Raw genomic sequence first — 21,714 nt, 5'->3', positions numbered from 1 at the left:
TACTTTGAAAAGAGTAATCTGTATAAAAATTATAAAGGAAAACTAACATACAATTCCTAACTGCAACAGAAGTACAAAAGAAACTGTAAATCTCATGAAATTAGAGTAACTTTTTCCACTCTTTGTGTTGACTTTAGCTTATAATTTAAATACTGAGCCATCTCAGGCCATTTTTAGATTAGGGGTTTTTGTTGCATTCTACTGAAAAGGAAAAACTAAAAACAAAGGAAAATATTTTTGCTGGACCTTCACTGTACTATTACCTTTTTTTGTGCTTCCATTCTTCTCACTTGTTCTTAGCAGGAGTGTTTTACATTAGAATAAAGAATATAAAGGAATCTTGTGGGTAGTCAGATCCAGGCCTCTGTTATCAGAAGAAACATGCATCAAAAAAAGTCAAGATTTTCAAGTTCTGTCTTAAAAGAGGTAATTGCTTATCTTCCACACCCACACAACTGGCTGCCTGCCAGAACCCCACTCCTCAATGTCTACTTCTTTTACCTGCATACTTTTCTCAAGGCCAAACTGTCAAGTGCTATACCTGCCTTAAACAGGTCCTTTCTTTATCTGCAGAAAGAATCACTTTTTACATTCATTTGGAGTCTTATAAAATAACCTGTGACTGACCAACACTCTTGTATCTGTTTTTTCCTCTAACTAAGAGCTGGTAAGCCTCCAACTTAGAAATTAAAGCTACTGGTCCCTAAATAGAAAAAAATTTATACTGTAATACAGTTGTTTCATTTTGTAAAGACTCTTATGAAAATCAAAGCTTTATAAATGTTATTATTAGAAAGGTGAATGAAAACCTACTAATATAAATATTCTGCATCTGTTCCCAGGCTACTGTGCTTGGTCACACAGAAATACTTTAACAATGCCAAATGTAAACCAAGATCCTTATGAAATACTACTAACAGCTTAATAGCTTTTGCAACAGTCTATCCATCAAAATCTCAGCTTTGTAGAAAACAGCTAAAACAGTCCTGAATGTTCTTTGCAACAGCCATTTCCCACCTCTTACAAATAAAGAGCAAAAGTAATATAAAATGACAGACAATTTCCCTAACAAAACAAACTGTCAAGAAACACAAACAACAAATCCCGACAAATGTAATTCAAGCAAGGTAGGGCAGCAGGTCATATGGATTAACCTGGGGATGGCAGAATCCAGCCTTCAAACAACCAGCTTGAGTAAGACACATCAAGAAATCTTCCCTAAGCTCTCCCTATGCCCTCTTTTTCTTTTTTTTTTTTTTTTCCTTTTCTTTCTTTCCCTTCTTTGAGAGTTTTACAAGTACCAGGATGAAGTGTTAGGTCACAGAAAGCTGAAATTCAAAAAAGAACACAGCAATTTGTACTAGACAAAAACTGAGTCAATTATGCCACAATGAAAAAAAAAAATGCATGATTGAGCAAGTTCATGTGTAGTGCAAAAGCTAGGTAGGAATGAACATGATATAAACAAAACATAACATTTAGTAATTTATTTATTATATCTAATCATCACACAGTGATGTTTAGATGATGCTTCTAAATGCTTCTAGGACCTGAAGCGTCTACTTCCTCCTTTCTGGGAAAAAAGGAAAAAACTGAATGTAATGGAGCTGTGCCAGGTGGCACAAACTGACAGCAAGACAATAAAAAGAGTCCCACATGGCTTCACCAAGCTGTGAGGTCAGGCTAGCTATGACAACCTTTTCTGTATAGGTAAATAACACCCACCTCTGATTAAGCAAAAGAGTAAGACAGCTTTTTGATTGGGATCAAATTCTGCCAGAACAGCTGCTCACCGCAGATACCAAAGGTGCGTGAAACAGTGTAACCACAAACAGCAGCAGCAGATGAAGATGCTCATGCTCAAGCTGCCCAGCACCATCCCTCATCTGAGTATTATTACTCCTCCAGCTGAAGGACTGCAGAATGTCAGGTGAGCACACCTCAACCCAGTCTGTGCAGCCAGGCAGTGACTCCATGCACCAACACTGCTCAATGGTTTTGCTGAAAACCAGTTGGAATTTTTCCACCTGTGGAATGGGGATCTCGCAGTAACTGCTGCAACATCCAAAGCTGACTATGCTAGATCAGAAACAAAAATATGGAAATATTTTAAATGTAAGGAGAAAATAGTATAAGGAATATGTTATAAAACTGCTTATCAAATAAAATATAGATGCCAACACATACGGCACTAAAAGCATACAAGCAGGGCACTACCACAGCTCAGTATATATAAAATTCTACATAGCCAGAGCACTGAACAGACAGATGAAGTGTGAAATCAGTGTTCCCGAGGCCATTAGGCAAAGGTAAAATATCCAAAATTTCTGGCAGTTCACTGGAATCATTGCTGTTCATATTTTAAGAACAAAATGCTATGAAAGCAATACAACTCTACTCAAAATAACCTGGCATACTGTATACTTCTTGGCTGTGGTATAGAATTAATTTTGAGGAAACATTTGCTTGATTTCCCAAACAGGTATCCTTCTACTGAAAAAATAATTAGTAAAAGTTTGACAAGTCTCTCAAACACAGAAATCTTTCCACTCTTTCTGGTCTTAACAGTAGCAGCACCTTCCAGCCAAGTACAACTCAAAAAACCAGCTTTGAGTGTGGCATAAACATGCTATGTCACAGTTTTTCCTCACTTCCTATTTCACTGGTGCTCAGTGATAGAACAGAGGCAGTGGGCAACAACTGAAATAAATGAGGTTCCCTCTGAACATCAAGAAACACTTTCACTGCGAGGGTGACTGAGCACTGACACAGGTTGCTTAGGTAGGTTGTGGATTCTCCATCCACGGAGACTGAAAGCTGTCTGAAAATAGTCCTGGGCCACCAGCTGTAGATAGATGGTCCTGGCTAAGCAGGGAGATTGGACTAGAGGTACCTTCCAAACTCAACCATTATGTGATCCTATCTCTAGACTATTTCAATGTCGTTCCCGAGTTTGATGGATATTACCCCATCCTTATTTCCCTCCTTCGACTTATCTCAATATTAACTTAACAAAATTAAAGTCAGAGTAATTTTACTAAGGTACATAGAAGTTGAAAAACCAACTTTGTCAGAGAAATAGAGAAAATCTTCATGCCTGCAAGCTTCTCTCTTTTTCAATTTTCCAAAGTGGTCTAAAATGTTATTGTTCTAAGAAATAGGACCATGTGCACACAACATTCATTTGGATAATACTAGCAAAGGAAAATATAAGGGATTATCAGGCTCTAATTACCTTACCACCTGAATAAAAATTAATTGGTTTCTTTTCCGGACGCTTGTGGCTCTGTAGTGCTAAGTGTTTTCAGCATCTCTGTTGGTAATGACCACATGTACCCAATCTTTAGTTTGTAAGTTTTCAATTTACCTCTTTTTTATTTTAACTGGGTATTTGTGCAACTGCAACTTTCAATGAACTCAACAAGATGGATCAAGCTATTGGGTTACAACCCTGTCTATGCACATGGCAGTAAAAGCCAGCAAACTACCATATTTCATGGACTTAAATATTTCAGTTCCTCTGGCAGATAAAAAAAAATATTGAAAAATTTGTACAGTATTACTAATAACTAATATTCCAAGTGAAATGCTTGGAAACATCCTCTGATTCACAATGGTGAAGTCAAACAGAACTCAGTTTTAAGATGAGGTCAGTAAGATTCAAAAAATGCTTACAAGGTACTTGCTAAAGAGATGAGAATCCAGTCTGTTCCAGTACCATATTCCTACACTTTCGCAGGGTTCATGATACATATTCAGAACTGCACTCCAGACATTTTTAATCAAAAACAGAAGTTAACATATTGCTGTACTTCATTATCTTTCCCTACAAAGTGAGTTGTGGGCACATCTTACACACCACCTGTAATTTCTGCAGCATTACATTCGTAGATTGCAGGGCAGAAGGGCCACTTGGAATGATCAACAATATAATACAAAAGAATTTCACCTAGCCCTCACTTCTGCTCTACATACAAGCACCAACTGCAACCATGCAGACCAAGCTACTCACTCAGAGAACAACATACAGTCATTCTGCACACTAGAAAGGAGAAATGAGACAGCTTCCCTTTACTTTCAGCTCACAAAAATTTGCTTTCCATGTTCAGCAGTTAACAATTATCCTGCTCCAGGCTGAAAGCAAAGCAGACAAGGTAGACTTATGACATCAAAGCAGTGGGGAAAAATGTTGAAAAATAAAAAAATCAGCAATCCAAGAATCAAATACAGGCTATTGCTAATGCCTATAATAGCTCTCAGAAAGTCAAATAAACACAGATGACTAGCAAGGAAATCTGAAGTTTATGTAACACACAAAATCTTGAGACTATTAGCAAAAGTTATTAAGTGTTCCAAAATCTGCAAATGGCCCCCAAGGAAATAATTCTAAAATAATAATAATAAAAATTAACCAGAAATCACAAATTGCATTTATTCTGGCATAAGACCTGTATATTCCTTGGAATTAAATATATGTCTTTCTATTAAAAACATCCATGTCTGTTCAAGCTGGTTTAAAACATGACAAGAAGACATTTACTAGATTAATGCCCTTGCTATCATGTTTTAATTCTTTAAAGATTCACACAATAAAAAGTCAGCATCTGATTCTTAATAGTTGACAATAAATTCAATTTTTTTTCATTTAAAAAAAAACCCCTAACTTTATTCCTCACTCATAATATAAACCAAGAAAGAAACTAAGGAGTTAAAGCGGTTTTGCTGCTGTTATTTTAAGCTCCTTTGGGTTTTACAATTTGCAGAGCATGTAAGTTTCTCCACATTGGAACTTTTTTAAACACTCAAGCAGAGGAATGTCATAGCACCATCATCTGCTATAAGTACAACAGTCAGAGATATGATACAGCAGAGGACCTCCTCCTCCAAATCTGTCACTTGTAATAAGTTATGGTGCAGCCAGGAGCTGGTTGAGACCAGACAGAGAGAGAAATCAAAATTAAGAGAATATGTAGAATCAGACATGACCTATATAGAAGTGACAGGTAAGGCTGAAGAGAGCAGTATGATTTATTAGAGGGAGAAGATATGTATGGACAAGGGACAAGGACAGAGCTAATGACTACTCAGTGAAAAGGACAAACAAGAGCATAAAACCTTGAGTACTGCTATTAAAAAGCAGCAGTTTGAGGCAGCATTCAAGCACACAACACACTGGTTTCTTGTTAAAGGTGCTCAGAAAGTAAAGACCAAATATGGCACTAAAACCCAGCCACAGCGAATTTAGCTCAAAATCTGCATTGCAAGACTTGCTGGGCAAATGCCACACAGCAAACAGATACTGTCTTTAACCAGAATACCTAGAATAGGTTTTGCACAATTAAGAAGAATAAATGCTTATGTTTATAATTCTTCAAACAAATGCCCTTTTTCCCATAAGCTCATCTTTTCTACACCTATTGAGAAAAGCTATTCCATCATACAAACATCCTGTCATTACATCAAGTCCCTATATCTGGGCAATACAAACCCTCTCTCAAAGAGAGATCCAGTGAAAACTGAGTAAAGATAAAATGCTACCCCATCATTTCCTAACCTTGCACTAAGTTTATTTCCTCTATTAGCATCTACTTCCATTAAGTCCAAACTATCAGCATGAGCTAGTAAACAGTAAACTACCCTCCAGGTCATACACAGTACCGTAGGACAGCAGCTCTAAAGCACTCCCAAGCATGCCAGCCTTTAGCAAATAAGGGTGGACACCTTCTTCACTTACCAGCTTAGAACAAGCAGCCAAAGCCAGTAAGACACCAGTACATACCTTTCATGTTTTCTATTGTGTTTGCCTCTTTCAACTATTTGCGTTTTCAAATGAACTTGTTCCCTGTTTCTACATTACATGCTTTTCTCTGTTGCACAGCCTACAACATTAGAAAGAGCCACAAAGCAGAACTTCTAGTATTTAGCTCCCTGGCAATGGAAAACATTCAAGGCCACAACACCTTGACAGGTTACAGCCCAGCAGAACCCCAGTCACAAGCTGAGGCCCTCACGCACTACTGCTATCTACAGATATCTAACAGCCAAGCATAAAGTTTCAACAGTGGTAAGCAGGGAAGGCTCAGCATCTCCAAGCACCGAGAGCAAAATAAATGATACATCTGTTCCAAGCTCACACAGCAAGGCAAAACCATCTGCACAGCAGCCACCATTCTTCTGAACATGAATGTTTCTTCATTTTCCCCAATAGGTTCACAAAATGTTCATAAGAATCATCCTTTTATTTTATTTATTGCAGATCCATACAATCTGGATGCTTTTCCCAAAAAGCAGCAGCAGTGGGGCATGGATGAGGGTGAAGAACAGGAGCACAGCCTGCTCACTGCTCTACATTCAGCCATACCGGCCCAGGCTGAAGAATTTGCAGTTTAGGATCCTCAGTTGACAGAAAGCCAACACAACAGACCACCTAAGTCTGGATGCAACATGTCAAGAACACAAGGGCCACAACATCAGTTGGTAGCCATCAGATACTGCCATGGTTGTCAGGATAACCAAGCTTCCCTCAAGTATGAACAACAAAGAAACAGAGTGCTCACTACAGCCTCATCTCTGCACATCCCTCTGTGGTACTGAAGGGCAGCAAAATGCCTCATTCCACCCACACACTGAGCATCTCTCACAATGAACATCTGCAAGTACTGAGCAACCAAATCCTTCTCAACCTCCTCTGATGGGGATCAAGAATCTAGGAACCAGACACATGGATCAGAGTCCTTCAGAAGCTAAAACGCAGTTGTATTTCAAGCAACTGGAACAAGCTGAAACACTGCCCAACTTGTCAGGGATTTAGAGTTACTAGAAGGAACACGACAAACTCCTTTAAGAGATGTAGATGTGACACTTAAGGATATGGTTTAGTGATGGACTTTGCATGGTTTAGTGATGGACTGTTGTACTAGGTGATCTTAAAGGTCTTTTCTAAATGATTCTATGATTCTTCAAGTTAATATCCTGGTAAGAAAACTTCTGCAATGCACAGCAACAGTTTCCTGTTGGAAACACAGGTCAGAGGAGAGTTCATGTGAACCTGACAATGCAAAAAATGGCTCCAGAGTCAACACAAGGATGTGTCTGCACAGTCTCCAGAAAAAAAGAATCAGGAAATAACTAAGCAGCTCTCAGCAAAACTCCCTGATAAACTGTTCAGCTCCTTCATACTTTGGCCTGAGCATGCTCCTTGCTCTATGACAACACAGCAGCACACTGAGGACAACACATGTTCATCTCCTCTGAAAGTCAAGGTCATCATGACTATGTGATGAAATTACTGGCCACTCCACAAGCTAATTATCTACACCAAAACTGCTGGCAATTGAAGTCTTGTTGTCAAAAATTACAAATATGGCAGAAGATTCAACTACCAGGCATATTCTAAAGAGATGCTTGAAGTGCTTACAAACCATTTAAAAAAAAAACCAACAACAACAACAAAACCCAAACCAATATACAAGATACATCATGCTACCTAAACATGTATCTTTTGTTGTTGTTGGTTTATATTCCTGATAGAGAAAAATGACAGTATATCAGTTACAAATAAGTATATAGGAACAATTAGAACCCAAGGACCTTCTATGACTACCAAAGAGAAAAATCTACCAGTACTGATTTTCAGTACTGAATTTTCAGTCATTTACAGAGTAAGACATCTGATTCAGCATCTGGTCAATATTTAGGGAATCTTAACCACCCTACTTACCTTAATACAGATAAAATATAAACAGTAGGTCAGTTCTCCATTTTAATAGTAAGTGTATTTGTGTGTCTAGAAAGGATATTTTTAATAGTATCAAAGGCACTACCACAAGCTAAAGGCTGAATTGTCTTGAGCTACTAGAATGAGACCAAAAAAATTCTAAGTGCTATAGTTTTAGATAAAAGATATAAAGGTCTAATACTACAGTTCATTTTTTCTGATAAAGTTGGAAATTTGAAAGAACTCCCAATAATAGTATGAGACACCATGAAAACTGCAGGAAAAAAAAAAAAAAAAAAAAAAAGACACCAGGAGCCAGCAATGTTTAATTAGAGGTCTAAGATTGTTTAAAAATCCCGAACAAGGGAGTACATATACTCATCCACTCAATTAGCTCACATGCTTTCTATCTGCTAGCAAGCGGCTGTTGCAAATCTACCTACCATGAACAAGAAGGAACAAATACACCTGTATGCATTTGAAAGCCAAAAATGCTTTGAACAAAGCCAGTGAGCAGAAAAGATGATACAACTTCTGGTGTTATTGAAATATCCACAGCAACCCAAGGACAAAATTGAAGCTAAGTATCCTGGAGAACACATTAATTTCACAGAATAATGACCACATACAAAGGACAATCTCTGTAAGTTGTTCAAAGTACAGAGTATCATGCCATGAACACGTAACTGAAAATGGTGGAAAATGCATTACAGTTTTACTACTGTGAGGTAAGCTTTGATTCATACCATATGGCCTTACAAGACAAGCATATGTGCACATCTGCACATGTGTGCATGAATGCCGAGGTCTCCAACCAACTGCAGCCATCACAGTTTCTTAGCAGAAATAAGAAGACATGATTCCAACAAACAAATACATAGTTTTTCAAGAGTCACTCAAAAAAACTAATCCTACTGACTCACAGTTTTTGTCTCAGAAACCTAGTAATTAAGACAGAGACAAAGGTGTAAAGATAACTAGGTATTCTAGCAATACTGTATTATTACTGCATTATAGCAATACTAATTTTCATGCTCATGCTTGTTTTACTCTTTACAAGGCTTAAAAACCCCCCAAACAAAACCAATCACACTAATACATTAATAATTCATGACAAGGAAAGGGATCAACAGACTTACAATTAAGTTATTTTATTTTTGCCTATTATTTTTAAGATGGTAGAAAACACATTGTTTTTTATTTCGTCCTCAGGTGAGGTCCACTGAATTCAGAGCAACCTCACAAAATCAGAGGTCATCAGTTTGGGTGTAAAGTAGCAAAAATATTAATATTATACTAAAAGCATGGAGAACACTGAAATACGCAATTGGTTATCAGCAAAATTCCTGAAATCAACATTTATCAGTGTTGTCTCACTCTTTGAATTAAAATAATTGCTTCCTATGATATTTTCTGTGTTGTAACCATAGACAAGTCTTGACTTTTTAAAAGCACCTTGAATTTGAGGTGTTTTATCCTCCACTGCTTCAGAGCATGAAATAAGATTCTGATGTTATCTGCAATGTCAAGTTTTGTGAGTATGTTTGAAATACAAATTTGTTTACAAGACTATGTTTTAAAACGTAGGTTATCTTCTGTCAAAATGAAATAAAGTTAAAAACTAAGCTCAACTCAGAAGGAAAGGGAAGGTGAAGGAAAGTGCAAGAATAAAAGTGAAGCAGGATCTTAGTAATCGTAGCTGGAATCCATTCAAACTTCATTTCCTACATAGGAACTTTCATGCTTTCCTATCACCTTTATGTTTTTTATTTTTGCCCCCTTTTTTAAAATCTTCTTAGTTTCTTTGCATAAACATATTCAGAAAAAAAAGCTTGCCATTCATTTTGGGGACAAGTTGCTGTGTACATAAAAAAAAAAAAACCCTCAGATTTAAATATCAGTATAACAGGTGGGGGCTCTCTGCATTCCCAGAAGGCTGAAAGCAAGACCAGACTGCTGACACACCACTGTGCTGCCCACTGCCAGGCAAATTTCTGGCTTTACCCTTTACACTCATGCAAGTGTGACAAAGTAAAGCATGGAACTGCAAGAAGAGGAGGAATAAATCTAAACATTATTTCACAAGGGTCCTAGCAGAAGCTTCATTAATAAGTATCAATTCATTAAAAATTCTTTAACCACTGAAGCAAAAATGGCATGAATTAAGAACAAACGCTTGTGTGGGCTTGATTTACTTCCCAGCCCTGACCTAGACAGTGTATTGTCATGGTCACTGCACTTTCTCTTTACTCCTGACCTTATTTTATGCACAACAGACATACCCTCCTCATCCTGTGACTAGAGAACAACCAACAAGCCTTTCTTTTCCAAGGAGGATACACACTTTTATTCATTTGAACTTTTATTACTTTTATTACACACTCAAGAAGCTGTAAGAATAACTTAGAAGAATGAACTCAGGAAGAGAAAGTGCTGTTCTTTTTGGCCAACATTCCCATCGCCTTCAAAGCCTTAGTGCTGTTAAAAGCTTTTTGGAATTATAACATTTGGAGTAATGAAGGCTGCATTTTACTATCTCCACAAAGACACAACAGAAAGTAAGCAATGATCTGCAACCCAATAATGTCAGATACCATTTGTTTATAGCCAGCCCCATGATGCACCAAGGCTCTGTCAAGATGGACTGTTTCGAGTACATCCTTACTAGCTGTTAACCTGTACAGCATTAAGCAGAACGGCATGAAATTACAGTGAGGCCATGGGATTTTCTGCCCCATGTCATCACCATGGTAAGGAAACAGTGCCACTCATTTACTATTCCTCCCATTCAATATATTCCTTCTTGGAAATGCTAACATCATCACAGGCACACAGAGTACATGAGAGAGCTTGGCCAGAAGAATTTAAGCTTTAATATTTCCCCCCCCTGCAATCAGGCTAGGGGTAAGGGAAGATGACATTTGATTACCCTGAGCAGCTAACTGATGCAAGACTTGATCCTCAAATGCATCAGGTATTAAAAAGCATCTTTGTTTATGTGCAAATATCTATGGTAAGCACAGATTCTCTACCATTCTGAAGGAACCTACAGGTCTATCACTTATTAACGAATTATATCTTGAGAGCTTATATGCATTTTTTTTTTCTATTTTTTTTTCACCAGTTTAAAGCACACTTCAAAGCATGCATTAACTTGCACATAGGAATAACCATCACCTTTCTAGGAGTCCACCACAAAAACACCTCTACTGTTTGCCTTGCTCCTCACCCCTCAAAATTCAAGGCTATTTTTCTGTGCACAGAAAATCTTGAGACATGACACAACTCTGACCCCCTCTCTAATGACGACATCTGCTGAGAGGGCTCACTCAGCTCTTTATGCAGCAACAGTAAACCATGTCTTAAAAAAACCTCGAACAAATGAAAAAAAAACCCTCCAAGATTTACTTAGAGATTACATACAGGTAAAATTACTAATTAAAACAACATCTTCACCAAGACTCAACATAGCTAAAGAACAGCACGTAGTTCTGACTGAGATAAAGCTTCATAGAGCAGGTAAGTATTCATATCTGACCTCAAGTACGGACTTATCAAGTGTCTGGAAACACGAATTGTTTTTAACAAAAACTTTAGTATGGCAGATTCTCTTCCTTCAACAACTAATTTTTAAAGTACTTCTACTAATTTAATATTCTAAAGCCCACTGCAGTTACAGCTTACAGCAATAAGTAAATTTGAAATTCATCCAATTTTAAGTTCTAGCTCCTACTGCTCCAGGCTGCTTGAAGCAACTGTATATTTAATTTTCATGTAACATGCTAACAACAATATTTACATTGACTAAGTTTAATGACATAGCTCCCTCTAAAAAGTTTTAACTAGCAGTATTCTAAAGAATGAAATAAAAATTCCTTTGTTCTTATAGGACAGTTAACTTTTGAAGAAAATGAAAATGTAACAGCTCCCACACACAGGTTCACCACAAAACAACGAAAACTCAGCTCTCATTTCAAACATGTGTTCCTGGCTCCTGTAAATCATACACCATGAACCTAGAGACTGGCCCAAGCTTAAGTTACATCCCAGGACTTCAAATGCTGAAATAAGCTGTGAATGCTGCAAGAATATTCTGGGTAGTAGCAATAAAGATAAGAGATCAAGTATATCGTTGTGCTTCACTGTGTCTGTCAATGTTATTACCCCAAGTAGCCTTTTTAACTACTGTAATATTTGTCCAGGTCAGCACAATACTCAGCAGGTTTCAAAACCTGCCAGGACCACAATGCAGAGAGAAGTAAAGCCAGCTCCCATCTTGAGCTGGCTCCCACTCTGGAAACACAGTGCAAAGCCTAGACAAGTTTATCCCCACCTGCCTGGCAGTGTGCTCCTGCCCTTGTCCACCTCACCCGCTGCAGATCATCAGTCCTGTCTCCAGAGCTCCTGGATACCTTCATTTCTCTAGCAATGCTTGCCCAATTCAAAGCAAAACAAGAAAAGGCCATGAACACTCCCCAGCACACTTTCCTGCCTGTCATCAGCAAAAAAACCCGAGCCTTTCAGGATACGAGAGTGCCAACAAAGAGATAGGAGGAGGAAGGGTAGGATAAAGAGTTAAAAGTTCTTATCTCTCACCTGACACTCTAGTCTTGGAGACATCAGTGCAAAAGTGCAGTAGCTAAGGACAGTAAGGCAATTAGCTGAACGAAGACGGGAATCACTCTGGTTGGCACATTAGAGAGGAGTGACCAGACACTACCGGGCATCAGGCGCCAATCACGTCAAATCCTGTGTGGACAACTGCTGGCAAAACTTACTCTACCAGAAGACTATGGTAAGTGCCAGTACTGTCCCCATGTTTCTTTAGCATTCAAATGAACTAAAATACATCATTTCCTCTCAAGCCATTTAGAACATCCAGAGAAAAGATGACTCGGGTACTAACTCACCTGTTCCCCTACAACTGGGAGAAACACTTGTGAGCACTTGAGTCGTCACAGTACATTTGAGCTGAAACTATGGATGGAAGCCTGTTTAAACTTCCATGCAGGGTACAAACTCGAAATCCTGGACAGGGACAAAAACCTGTTCTGACAAGAGAAGGGTGCAACTGAAAGTGCCTCAAATCATCTGCCAGCATCCACATCCAGGTCTGTCAGTATTAACTGTATAATGATGATTTTTTTCCTACTGTAAGCAAATTTGTTTTTCAATAAATTCTTTATGCTTTTACTTTGAGCAATGGAATGGCATAATATTTCCAGATAAGAGCAGTGTCCTTTAAGTAGTAACTTTTAAAACAGTTACTTTCTAAATGCTGTGCCTTACGTCTTATGCTTTAGTTCTACAAAAAAATGTAATCCTGCATCAACTGGCACTGCTGCCATGAAGTCGTTGTTTTCCCATACCAGCTCCTCCCAGCCCTTTCCTGCACTAGCAAGAGCATTTGTGTAATTTCTGAAGAATCCAGTCAGGGAAATGATCCAGGTGAAGACTGAGCTGATGCATACAGGAGTTTTCAGTTGGATAACTTCCTTGATCTGGTTTACCACATTGCTACACAAATGCCAGTGTGAGAAAACAAAGATGAGAGTAACGATGCAATTTGATTCAGAATAAATCAACCCCTGGGAATACAAAGCTAATTAAAAACATGGCAAAAATATATAGGCAAGTCCAAACAACTCTACATGCCTCCTTACTTGTTTCTAAACTTTTCTTTTTGTTTATTTACTCCTGGGATCGAAACACTTAGGTTCATAAGCATAATGCTACAAAGAAAAATGGTTTAGAAATGTAAATAGACAATAACTCATTTGAGTCTTGAAAAGCACATAACCCAGCCAGGTAATCCAAGAGTGTATTCTTTCACATAGGTTATTACACTGTATATATTCAATAGCTCAAGGCCAAGCCAGAGGGCAACACGGAGGGAGGCAACAGTGAGGGAGGATTCATCTGACTAAATGGGAATTCAAATAGTGTTGTGTAGGCTGCCATGCTCGTCAATGAAGATTCACACAGTGGATATTCATCAACCCAGATGTGCTTATTTCAGTTGACAGGAATGATACTTGGCTCCATTAGGTGAGATTAGATCTTCTTGTCTGTAAAAGGACCGTGGGCAACTCACTACAATGCAGACACTTGAAGACAGCAGACACCCAAGTCAGACGAGATGCATCCATCCTGGATGCAAACTGCATATCCCTCACGAGTACTTGATATGTGCAGACTGAGGTATGAGATATTTGGATCTTAATCTTTCACAACTCTTCACAGTATGGTGAAGAGCAAGAGGGCTGGACAAAACTGCTGATACATTAATTTCCTTGCAGTAGCAGTAAAAATGCAGCTTTTACCTTAATTTGGTGCTGTTTTCTTAGCAAGTCTCACAAAATCACTGGAGAAATACCTGCTGTTGTGTTAGTATATGCCTTTGCTTACAAAGGATAAAAGACACCATGTTTCAATAATGACAATCACAAAGGTGGGATGAAACAAGAGGAAGAACCCAATACCACTATCACTTCTGTTTATCAATGCAGGATGAAAGGCTCTGTTTTCTTTAACAAAGCAGGAGTACTTTATCTACTTCTACTTCTTATTTATCTCAGCATTCATGGACTGCCATGGTGATCTCCCCTTTACTGCTAAACACTATTATTGTATTATACCTACCACATAGTACAGCAGCTCTCAGTGGTCCTGCAGCTACAACTAACTGGAAGCATTATGCACCTCACTGGATTCAGCTTCTTTGTTGTCCCCAAGTTGAAAGGATGCTGCTATTTCCTTCCCCTTGGCTTCCACTCCCTGCTCCATTTCCTCTCTGCTAACTTCAGCTGCCACTGTGTCTCCTCAAAGCCCTCAGGGCATAGAGGCTGAGGATGGCCCCAACAAGTGACTCCAACTCCAGCAAGGCCCAAGTGGTGCCCTCTATACTGTTACATGCTCTTGCCTCTCCATCTGAAAAGCACCCACAACAGCAGCAGTTTGCTATGGCGCAGATCCCACTCACAGCGACAGGGAGGCTTCACATGCCAATGCATGAGGTGTAAGATAATGAACAAAGACAGGAATTCACTCCCTAGGATGCTGTCACTGAATGGCACAGGCAGTGACAGCTCAAAGAACTGCAAAAAGTATGAGTAGGAACAATTAAAAGATAGCTTCGGTGTTGGATTTCAAGGGACTTTTGTGCCCTGCCTGCATAAACTGCTTGTCCTCAGGACATACTTTTATACCCACTGCAGCCCTGTTTAAATACATCCAATCCTCAAGTAGCTAGTGATGATCCCAAAGTAATAGGGAGTCAAATTTACAGACTACATTGTACATAAATGAATTTTTCCTTCAGTTTTTCCTTAAGATCTGGTGCTCTTCAAGCTAGCAAGAGTGGCATGGGTATATCTGAACAGAACATCAGCATTTTACAGAAATGAAAATGCTGCTCTGTGTTGGAACATACTTAAAAATACTCCTTTCAAAGGCTCAGACATGCCATTATGTCAACTGTGATTCTGTCTTACTATTTTAAAGTGGAAGATTCAATGCACTTAAAAAAAGCAACAAGAAATTACAGCATGTTCACATTCTTATGCCTCTGTATAAGAAATACATATATATTTTCCAGTTTCTAATAAAACTAAAAATGGTATTTGTAAAAAGCATGTGTATAATGCTTATTACCCATGCACAGCAAGCCAGATATTACATTAACTGAAAGCTTAATGTAAACCAGCCTTCAGAATAACGTTTCTGGAATTTCTGAAGGAAAAAAAGAAAGCACTCAGTTCTCTCTGGCACTTCCTAAACCAAAATGTTTTAGTGTGCATTATTAACATGTATTATATTAGTATCATTACACCAATTTTTTTTTCTACTAAATACAACCATTTACACACGCTTCTTGCCTCCCTTGTTTTTGTTCCCTGGCATGTATATGGTAAAACCATTGGGACCTGTGGGAGAAGCAGAATACCAACACCACAGTTCTCTCAGAAGTTGCCTTCTTTCCTTCTCTCTAAAGGCAGAACAGATATATATATACTGGAGCAAAGGAAAATTGAACTTACAAAAAATGCAGCTTGCATAATGCAAGGTAATGAATGTATAAACCAACAGAAATACTGAAACTGCACTGTTTTGATTTCAAGTTGCATGTATTTCTGAGAGATGACTTAGTTTGCCTTTGTCTGGAAAAACACTCCCTGAATTATAAGCTTGAGGTCCACAACAACTGTACTGATCCAATGTACTGGCATTTGAGATACGGAATAGAAGCATTGCTCCCAACCACACTACTATTCAGTGGTGAGCCTTCAAGCAGGGCTGTTAAAAAAATGTCATTTAAGCTCAACCTCCAACCTGCCAGGTACAGCACATTCCTCTAATGACATGACCAAAGCATTGCATTTCCTAGACATGCATTTTCTTCTTGATTTTCTTCCTGTGCCAAGCCTGGCTTTGTCCACAGAAGACAAGAGTAAAGAACTCATCTGAAGTTTGTCGTAACAGGAAGTAGAGTGACATTTCTGTTCCTCCATTTATCTAAATCTCTGGAGATTTCTGATATTTAAAAAAATCTAAACGCACAATTCTTCTTCCTGTGCAGCACACAAATACATATAGCCAAGCTTCTGTTAAGCATTACCATGAAAAATTGTAAAATTGCATTTCATTGCAACCAGAAACTTTTATTTGAAACCATTCACTTAGCCAAAAGTTGATACAGCCATCCGTAAAAGATTCATGAACTCAGCTTTAGTCTCAAGCAGGAAAAGGCATCAGTACAGTGTTAAATAAAAAAGACAAAAAATAAGGAGAGAGGGAGAAACACATGGCAAATGACACTATCTGAAGACACAAGTGGGCAAAAAAGACACAAGACACAAGTAGACCCACGGGAAAAGCCAGCATATGAATCTGTCACTTCATGAGTGCATACATGCATTATTAAAGGTACCTAGAATCACTTAGTGCAAGGTATTGCAAGACAAAAGGGTGAACATAAATGCTCAGGAGAAAAAGACTGCAGTTTTAAACCCTCAGATCACCTAGGTAACTTGTTCATCTGACTGAGGGAAATCAGTTACTAGGCATTTGCAGGCATTAGTAGTTCAAGACAAACATGAAAAAAACCCAACCAAAACCTAGTGCTTACCTGGATCTGATAATTGATAAAATCAATAAACACCTCATATTCATTAACATTTTACAACACTATCTAATATGGAGTAAACAATTGGCTCCTCCACTAAAATAAAGCAACATCTTTTTTACTGCTTTAAAGCAATTTAGCTTCTACTCTGAGGAGTCCATTTGTGGTCTCAGTGAAATAAACCTTTGGATTTGATGGTCATTAGTAATCTGCAGCTGCATGAGGAGAGACAGTAGTAAGGCAGTGCAAGAAGAAAGACTATTAAGACTATTTCTGCATCATCTAAACTTTACCATAATTGTTCTAACTGCAAGCACAGGATAATCAGTTTAAAAATAAACAAAAAAAATCAACCCAGAACTGGAGGGTCTTCTCAGAGCTGTTACTGTGCTGCCCAGTAAAGCAGACTTTGCAGAATGTGCAGATGAAATTAGCTGACAAATTGAAGCTGTGAAGTTAGCTTCCACAAAGTAATGGAATGGTAACTTGCAGGAAGGCAATTCCAAAAAGCAGCACTCAAGCATCAACCCTCCTGTCCTCCATGCACACAGAGGGAAAAAACACTGTAGATTCTGACTAAACAGCAACATCTGAATTTTTATTCACCATCATATTGGAAAATAATTATCTACCTAATCTCATTCTGGGACTGTGAAGGTGGGATATCCTGAGCATATTCGTCTACTGGCAGGCTAGTAGTTGTGGGTGCTATTTATTACTCAAATGTTATTTTATTATTCATAACTTAACTTCTTAATTTTGAACAACTAATAAAATAGGAAGACCAACTGAAATGCAAGCTGAAACCATACACACTGCAGCAGACAAATATGATGCCAGATTTCAGCACTAAAGCGGAATATTCTAGGATTTCTCTAAAAAGACCACCCTAGCAGCTATAAATGAATGATCCTCATCTTCTACTGAGAAGCAAAGTTTACAGGTAATAAAGAAATTTAGTCCCTTCCCAAATTACACTGATTATGCTTACATTTTCCCTGGGTTAATGTTATATCTTCATATAACTCTTAAATTCGTATTTGCCAGAGGTCTGTTGTTAGGTTTTACACAAGACCTATTAATATGAAAAAACATGCACCATATATTTTGTGTACACACCAAACAAATAACCAGTGCCAACAGGAATTCAGCTTAAGGGTTAGTTTGGAGGTTTCTTTCTTTCTTTTAATATTTGCACACATTCATTTCAGCACTAGAAGAAACTGAAGTTCTGCAATACGTGTTAGAACAATTAGAAAGCCCAACCAAAACCAAACAAAAACCCCACAAAACCATAATTCAGTCCTCATCTGAAATACCTGTCAGACTTTACGTACTTGAGAGAAGTTACAGAGGTAAAGGTTCTAAAGGGTACCTTCATGGACATCTAACAGCCTCACTGCTGGAGTTCCAAGCACCAACACTGACAAAAGCAAACTCATCTGGGAGAATTTTACCCTATTAAAGCAAGTACCTTACTGAGACTTACAGGGTACCTCTGTGACCTTCACAGGCCACAGGAGATCTGCATAAAAATGTAATTCAATTTTCTAAATACAGTGCTAAGTGCAGAGCTTAATAACCAGCACTTCCATATTCACAAATTACGTAATCAGTCTGGCTGAGGAGAATTTGAAGCTGGGACTGTCGGAACATATGTCTGAGACCAATAAAGGAGAGAAATGCTTGATGCAAAGCATCCCTCCTCATCCTTTCCTCATCAGAACACTGAGTACAAATGCCACCTTCGAAGAGCTCCAAATCCAAGACCTATTTATTTGGCTTGTTAACACAGAGGTGGACCATCTTAACCAAGTTTCATTTGATCTGTCCCACCATGAGGAGGGGTCTCCACCCTACTCATGGAACCTGTCCAACAACAAATACTGCAGCTGAACCAATTATTCCCTAATGGCATGTTCTGGTTTTCTAACCTCTACCTTTATTTCAATCACTTGGTTTTTAACTAGTCCATTCATAGCCAGAAAGGAAAAGACAGTAATGTGCAAACATCCCTGAACTTTGGCAATGGCCCTTTACTTCCACCTACAACTGTGACCATGGTACTAAAAGAGCAAGAGGGAAAACCTGCTAGTTTAGGTTTTACAACCATTTGGCACTTACTGTACTTTGTGTATACAAACTGGGAATGTACCTGTTACAACTAAAACTCTTTTCCCCAGAAAATCACACCTGATGATCAGGAAGTTATTCAAGGCTACAAGCTGGCATCACATAACTTTCAAAAAAAGATCCACAGTAAGGAGGTGGTAATTAGGTGGCAGAATACACTTTGATACAAGATCAACTCTACTATCCCCTTGTACCAATGTACATGTCCAAAGAATAAAGACTGGGCTTCTAATCAGGCTTTGGAAAGTGGTATTATGAAAACTCAGATGTTCTTACATGGAAGACAAAATTAGACATTTCTATTTCAATAAAGATATTCTCAACTCACTGACATAGCTGTTATTACTCAAATAATCAGCCATCAGTCTTGATGTAGAAGCTACAGACAAGCCTTTCCATGCCATCTGAATTGAGCCTGACAATAGAAGACAAGATCAGTTGAAAGGCACCAATTCTGCCAATACCTCACTACTCTGATTACATGAAGGAGATTTTCCATATGATATAAAAATTATAGTCAATTTTGATATTACCTTGGTATCTGAAGTGCTAGCTTCATGGGCCACACACAGCTCTGGTTTTCTGGCATGCTTATCAACAAATTCAGTGTATCCCAAGTTCAGCAGCCTTTGAGTTGTAGTTAGTGGTTCTTATTCCAGAACAGCTTTTTTTTTTTTTTTTCTGTTATTTTAAAAAAGGCAGCAACTAGTATTACATCTGATGTCAGATTGCCTGGCATGATAGGTTTTCCTACAAGACACCTTTGCCTTTTGACTACTCTGTGTGTGAACACATAACACATGCCCACCCAGATTCTACTTAGGGTACCTAAATCCTACCATGAAAGAAGGAAATCAAAAAGGTTACTTTCAATGTTTTATTTCTTGCAGCAAGCATCGTTTACTGATTGTTACAACCTCTGTGAGATAAGGAAAGCTGTGAGGAAACAGGACATAAGCAGACCCTTCACATGGTGGACATCCACCCCAGCGCAGTGGGAAGGATGCTGCCAGCCCGCTGCCATGAAGGCTCAGCCAGTGTATGATTGCTCGTCCCAGATGACACATTTAGCCATTTGACAATACATACCACAAGGCCAACGCTGACCACAGGGGAGGGTGCATTTCCTATCATGTCTTGTACCCCTATGTGCACAAGTTTTCTGCATCCTGACATACCCGTGGCCCCAGCAGGCGCGATGCCGCCGCAAGATCCCTGTTGGAGCCCGACGGAGGGGCTGCCCTCCTGCCACCAAACGCAAGGCCAAGGGCGAGGAGGGCACGGCGGTGTTTCCCCCCTCGCCCGAGATTCCACACGGGGGAGGGCTGGAGGGCAGGTGCACCTCGCCGGCCGAGGGACTGCCACACCACGGCACAGGTGAAGATCAGGCTTGCCTAGCCCAGGGCAGGACCCGCAGCCCGGCACAGGAGCATCAGGAGCTGCTCCAGGTGCCCCCGGGCGCTCGGGCACTGGCTCGCTGCGGCTTCTGCGCCCGCCCGGGAGAAGGCGGAGGACGACCCTGCCCGGCCGGGGAGCGTCTCTGCCCGGCTGCCGAGGGGCAGCGGTGACAGACCCCGCCCGGCCGGCGGGAGCCACCGCGCCGAACAAAAGGCCCGGCGGAGGCCCGGAAACGTCCCGGGGCCGCGGCCGAGCGGCGCCGTCAGCCCGGGGGGCGAACCCCAGCCCGGCCGCCCCGCACGGCCTGCGGCCGCAGCTGCCCCCCGCCCGCCTCTCACCGCCGCGGCGGGCCCTGCAGCGGGCACCGCGAGGCGACGGGAAACCGGCGGAAAAGGACGCAATGCAACAGCTCCGGCGGCGCCGAGGGACGGAGGGAGGAACGAAGGGGGCAGCACAATGAAGCCAGCGCAGCCCCTGCCCCTGCCAGTAACAAAAGCTCCCCAGCCGCGGGGCTGCCTCCGCTTCTCCGCGCTGCGGGGTCTGCGGCGGCCGGGGGAAGCCAGGAGAGGTCTCACATCACCGACCCGCTTCCCCGCCGTACCCTCGGTCCGGCCCCCCGCACAATGCAGCCCCCGCCGCCCCGGGGACCGCCGCACAAAGCGGGCCGGTCCCGCCGCCCATCCCGCACCGACCTTGAGCCGCCTCGGGCGCCCCTAAGGTTTTGGTCACCGCCTTCCACACGTTGCAGCCCAGCAGGCAGAGGAGAAGCGCCGCCGACCTGCTCATTTCCACCCGCCGCCGCCAGCCGCCGCCAGGGAGAGAATCGCCGCCGGAGCCGCTGCCCGGAGGAGGAGGAGAAAGAGCCGCATCAGGGGCTGGCCCGCTCCGCGCCTCCCTCCATGTTGCCGTGCGCTGCCCCTCCTGCTTTCTCCGCCTGCTGCATTGTCGTCCCGCCGCTGCGCCCCGGCTCCGCGTCCCGCGCTGTCCCCCCGGGCAGGCGGGCGGCAGAGGCGAGCAGGAAGGAAGGGGAGGCGGGAGAGCTCCGCGGCCCCGTTGCCTCTCCGCTCGGGTTTATTCTTTAATTCCGCTCCCGTTTTTCCCCCCCGCTCTCCCCGCGGGAGCGGCCCGGGCTCCCCGCCCGCCCCTTAACCCTTGGCGGCACCCCCTGCCCTGCCCGCGCCCGGCGGCGCAGCGCCCCCTGCCGCCCGCGCCCCGCCCTGCCCCGCCGCGAGGCTCCTCGGCAGCGCCGGCGCTGCCCCGGCCCGCCCGCGGCGGCCGCGGGTCCCACGGGGCAGCCGGGCCGGGCCGGGCCGGGCCCGCGCTCACCTGCCGCGCTCACCTG

The 21,714-nt window shown here is 41.2% G+C and overlaps 1 protein-coding gene across 3 annotated transcripts in view; it reads right to left on the bottom strand.

Annotated features, from left to right (window-relative positions):
* The window catches only part of FAM171A1 (family with sequence similarity 171 member A1), an 86,695-nt gene extending 65,198 nt beyond the window's left edge, over nucleotides 1-21,497 (bottom strand). For all 3 annotated transcript variants that reach the window (XM_002193815.7, XM_072925500.1, XM_030264614.4), the window contains exon 1: nucleotides 21,065-21,497. In XM_002193815.7, the coding sequence (XP_002193851.5) occupies nucleotides 21,065-21,158 (94 nt within the window). In that variant the 5' untranslated portion in view covers nucleotides 21,159-21,497. The remainder of the gene's footprint in view (nucleotides 1-21,064) is intronic.
* Nucleotides 21,498-21,714: the final 217 nt, after the last annotated feature.

Source organism: Taeniopygia guttata, chromosome 2, assembly GCF_048771995.1.
Source record: "Taeniopygia guttata chromosome 2, bTaeGut7.mat, whole genome shotgun sequence".
Classification (NCBI taxonomy): Eukaryota; Metazoa; Chordata; class Aves; order Passeriformes; family Estrildidae; genus Taeniopygia; species Taeniopygia guttata.
The sequence above is the reverse complement of the archived record's forward strand: the minus strand, read 5'-3'. Positions and strand labels throughout refer to the sequence as shown.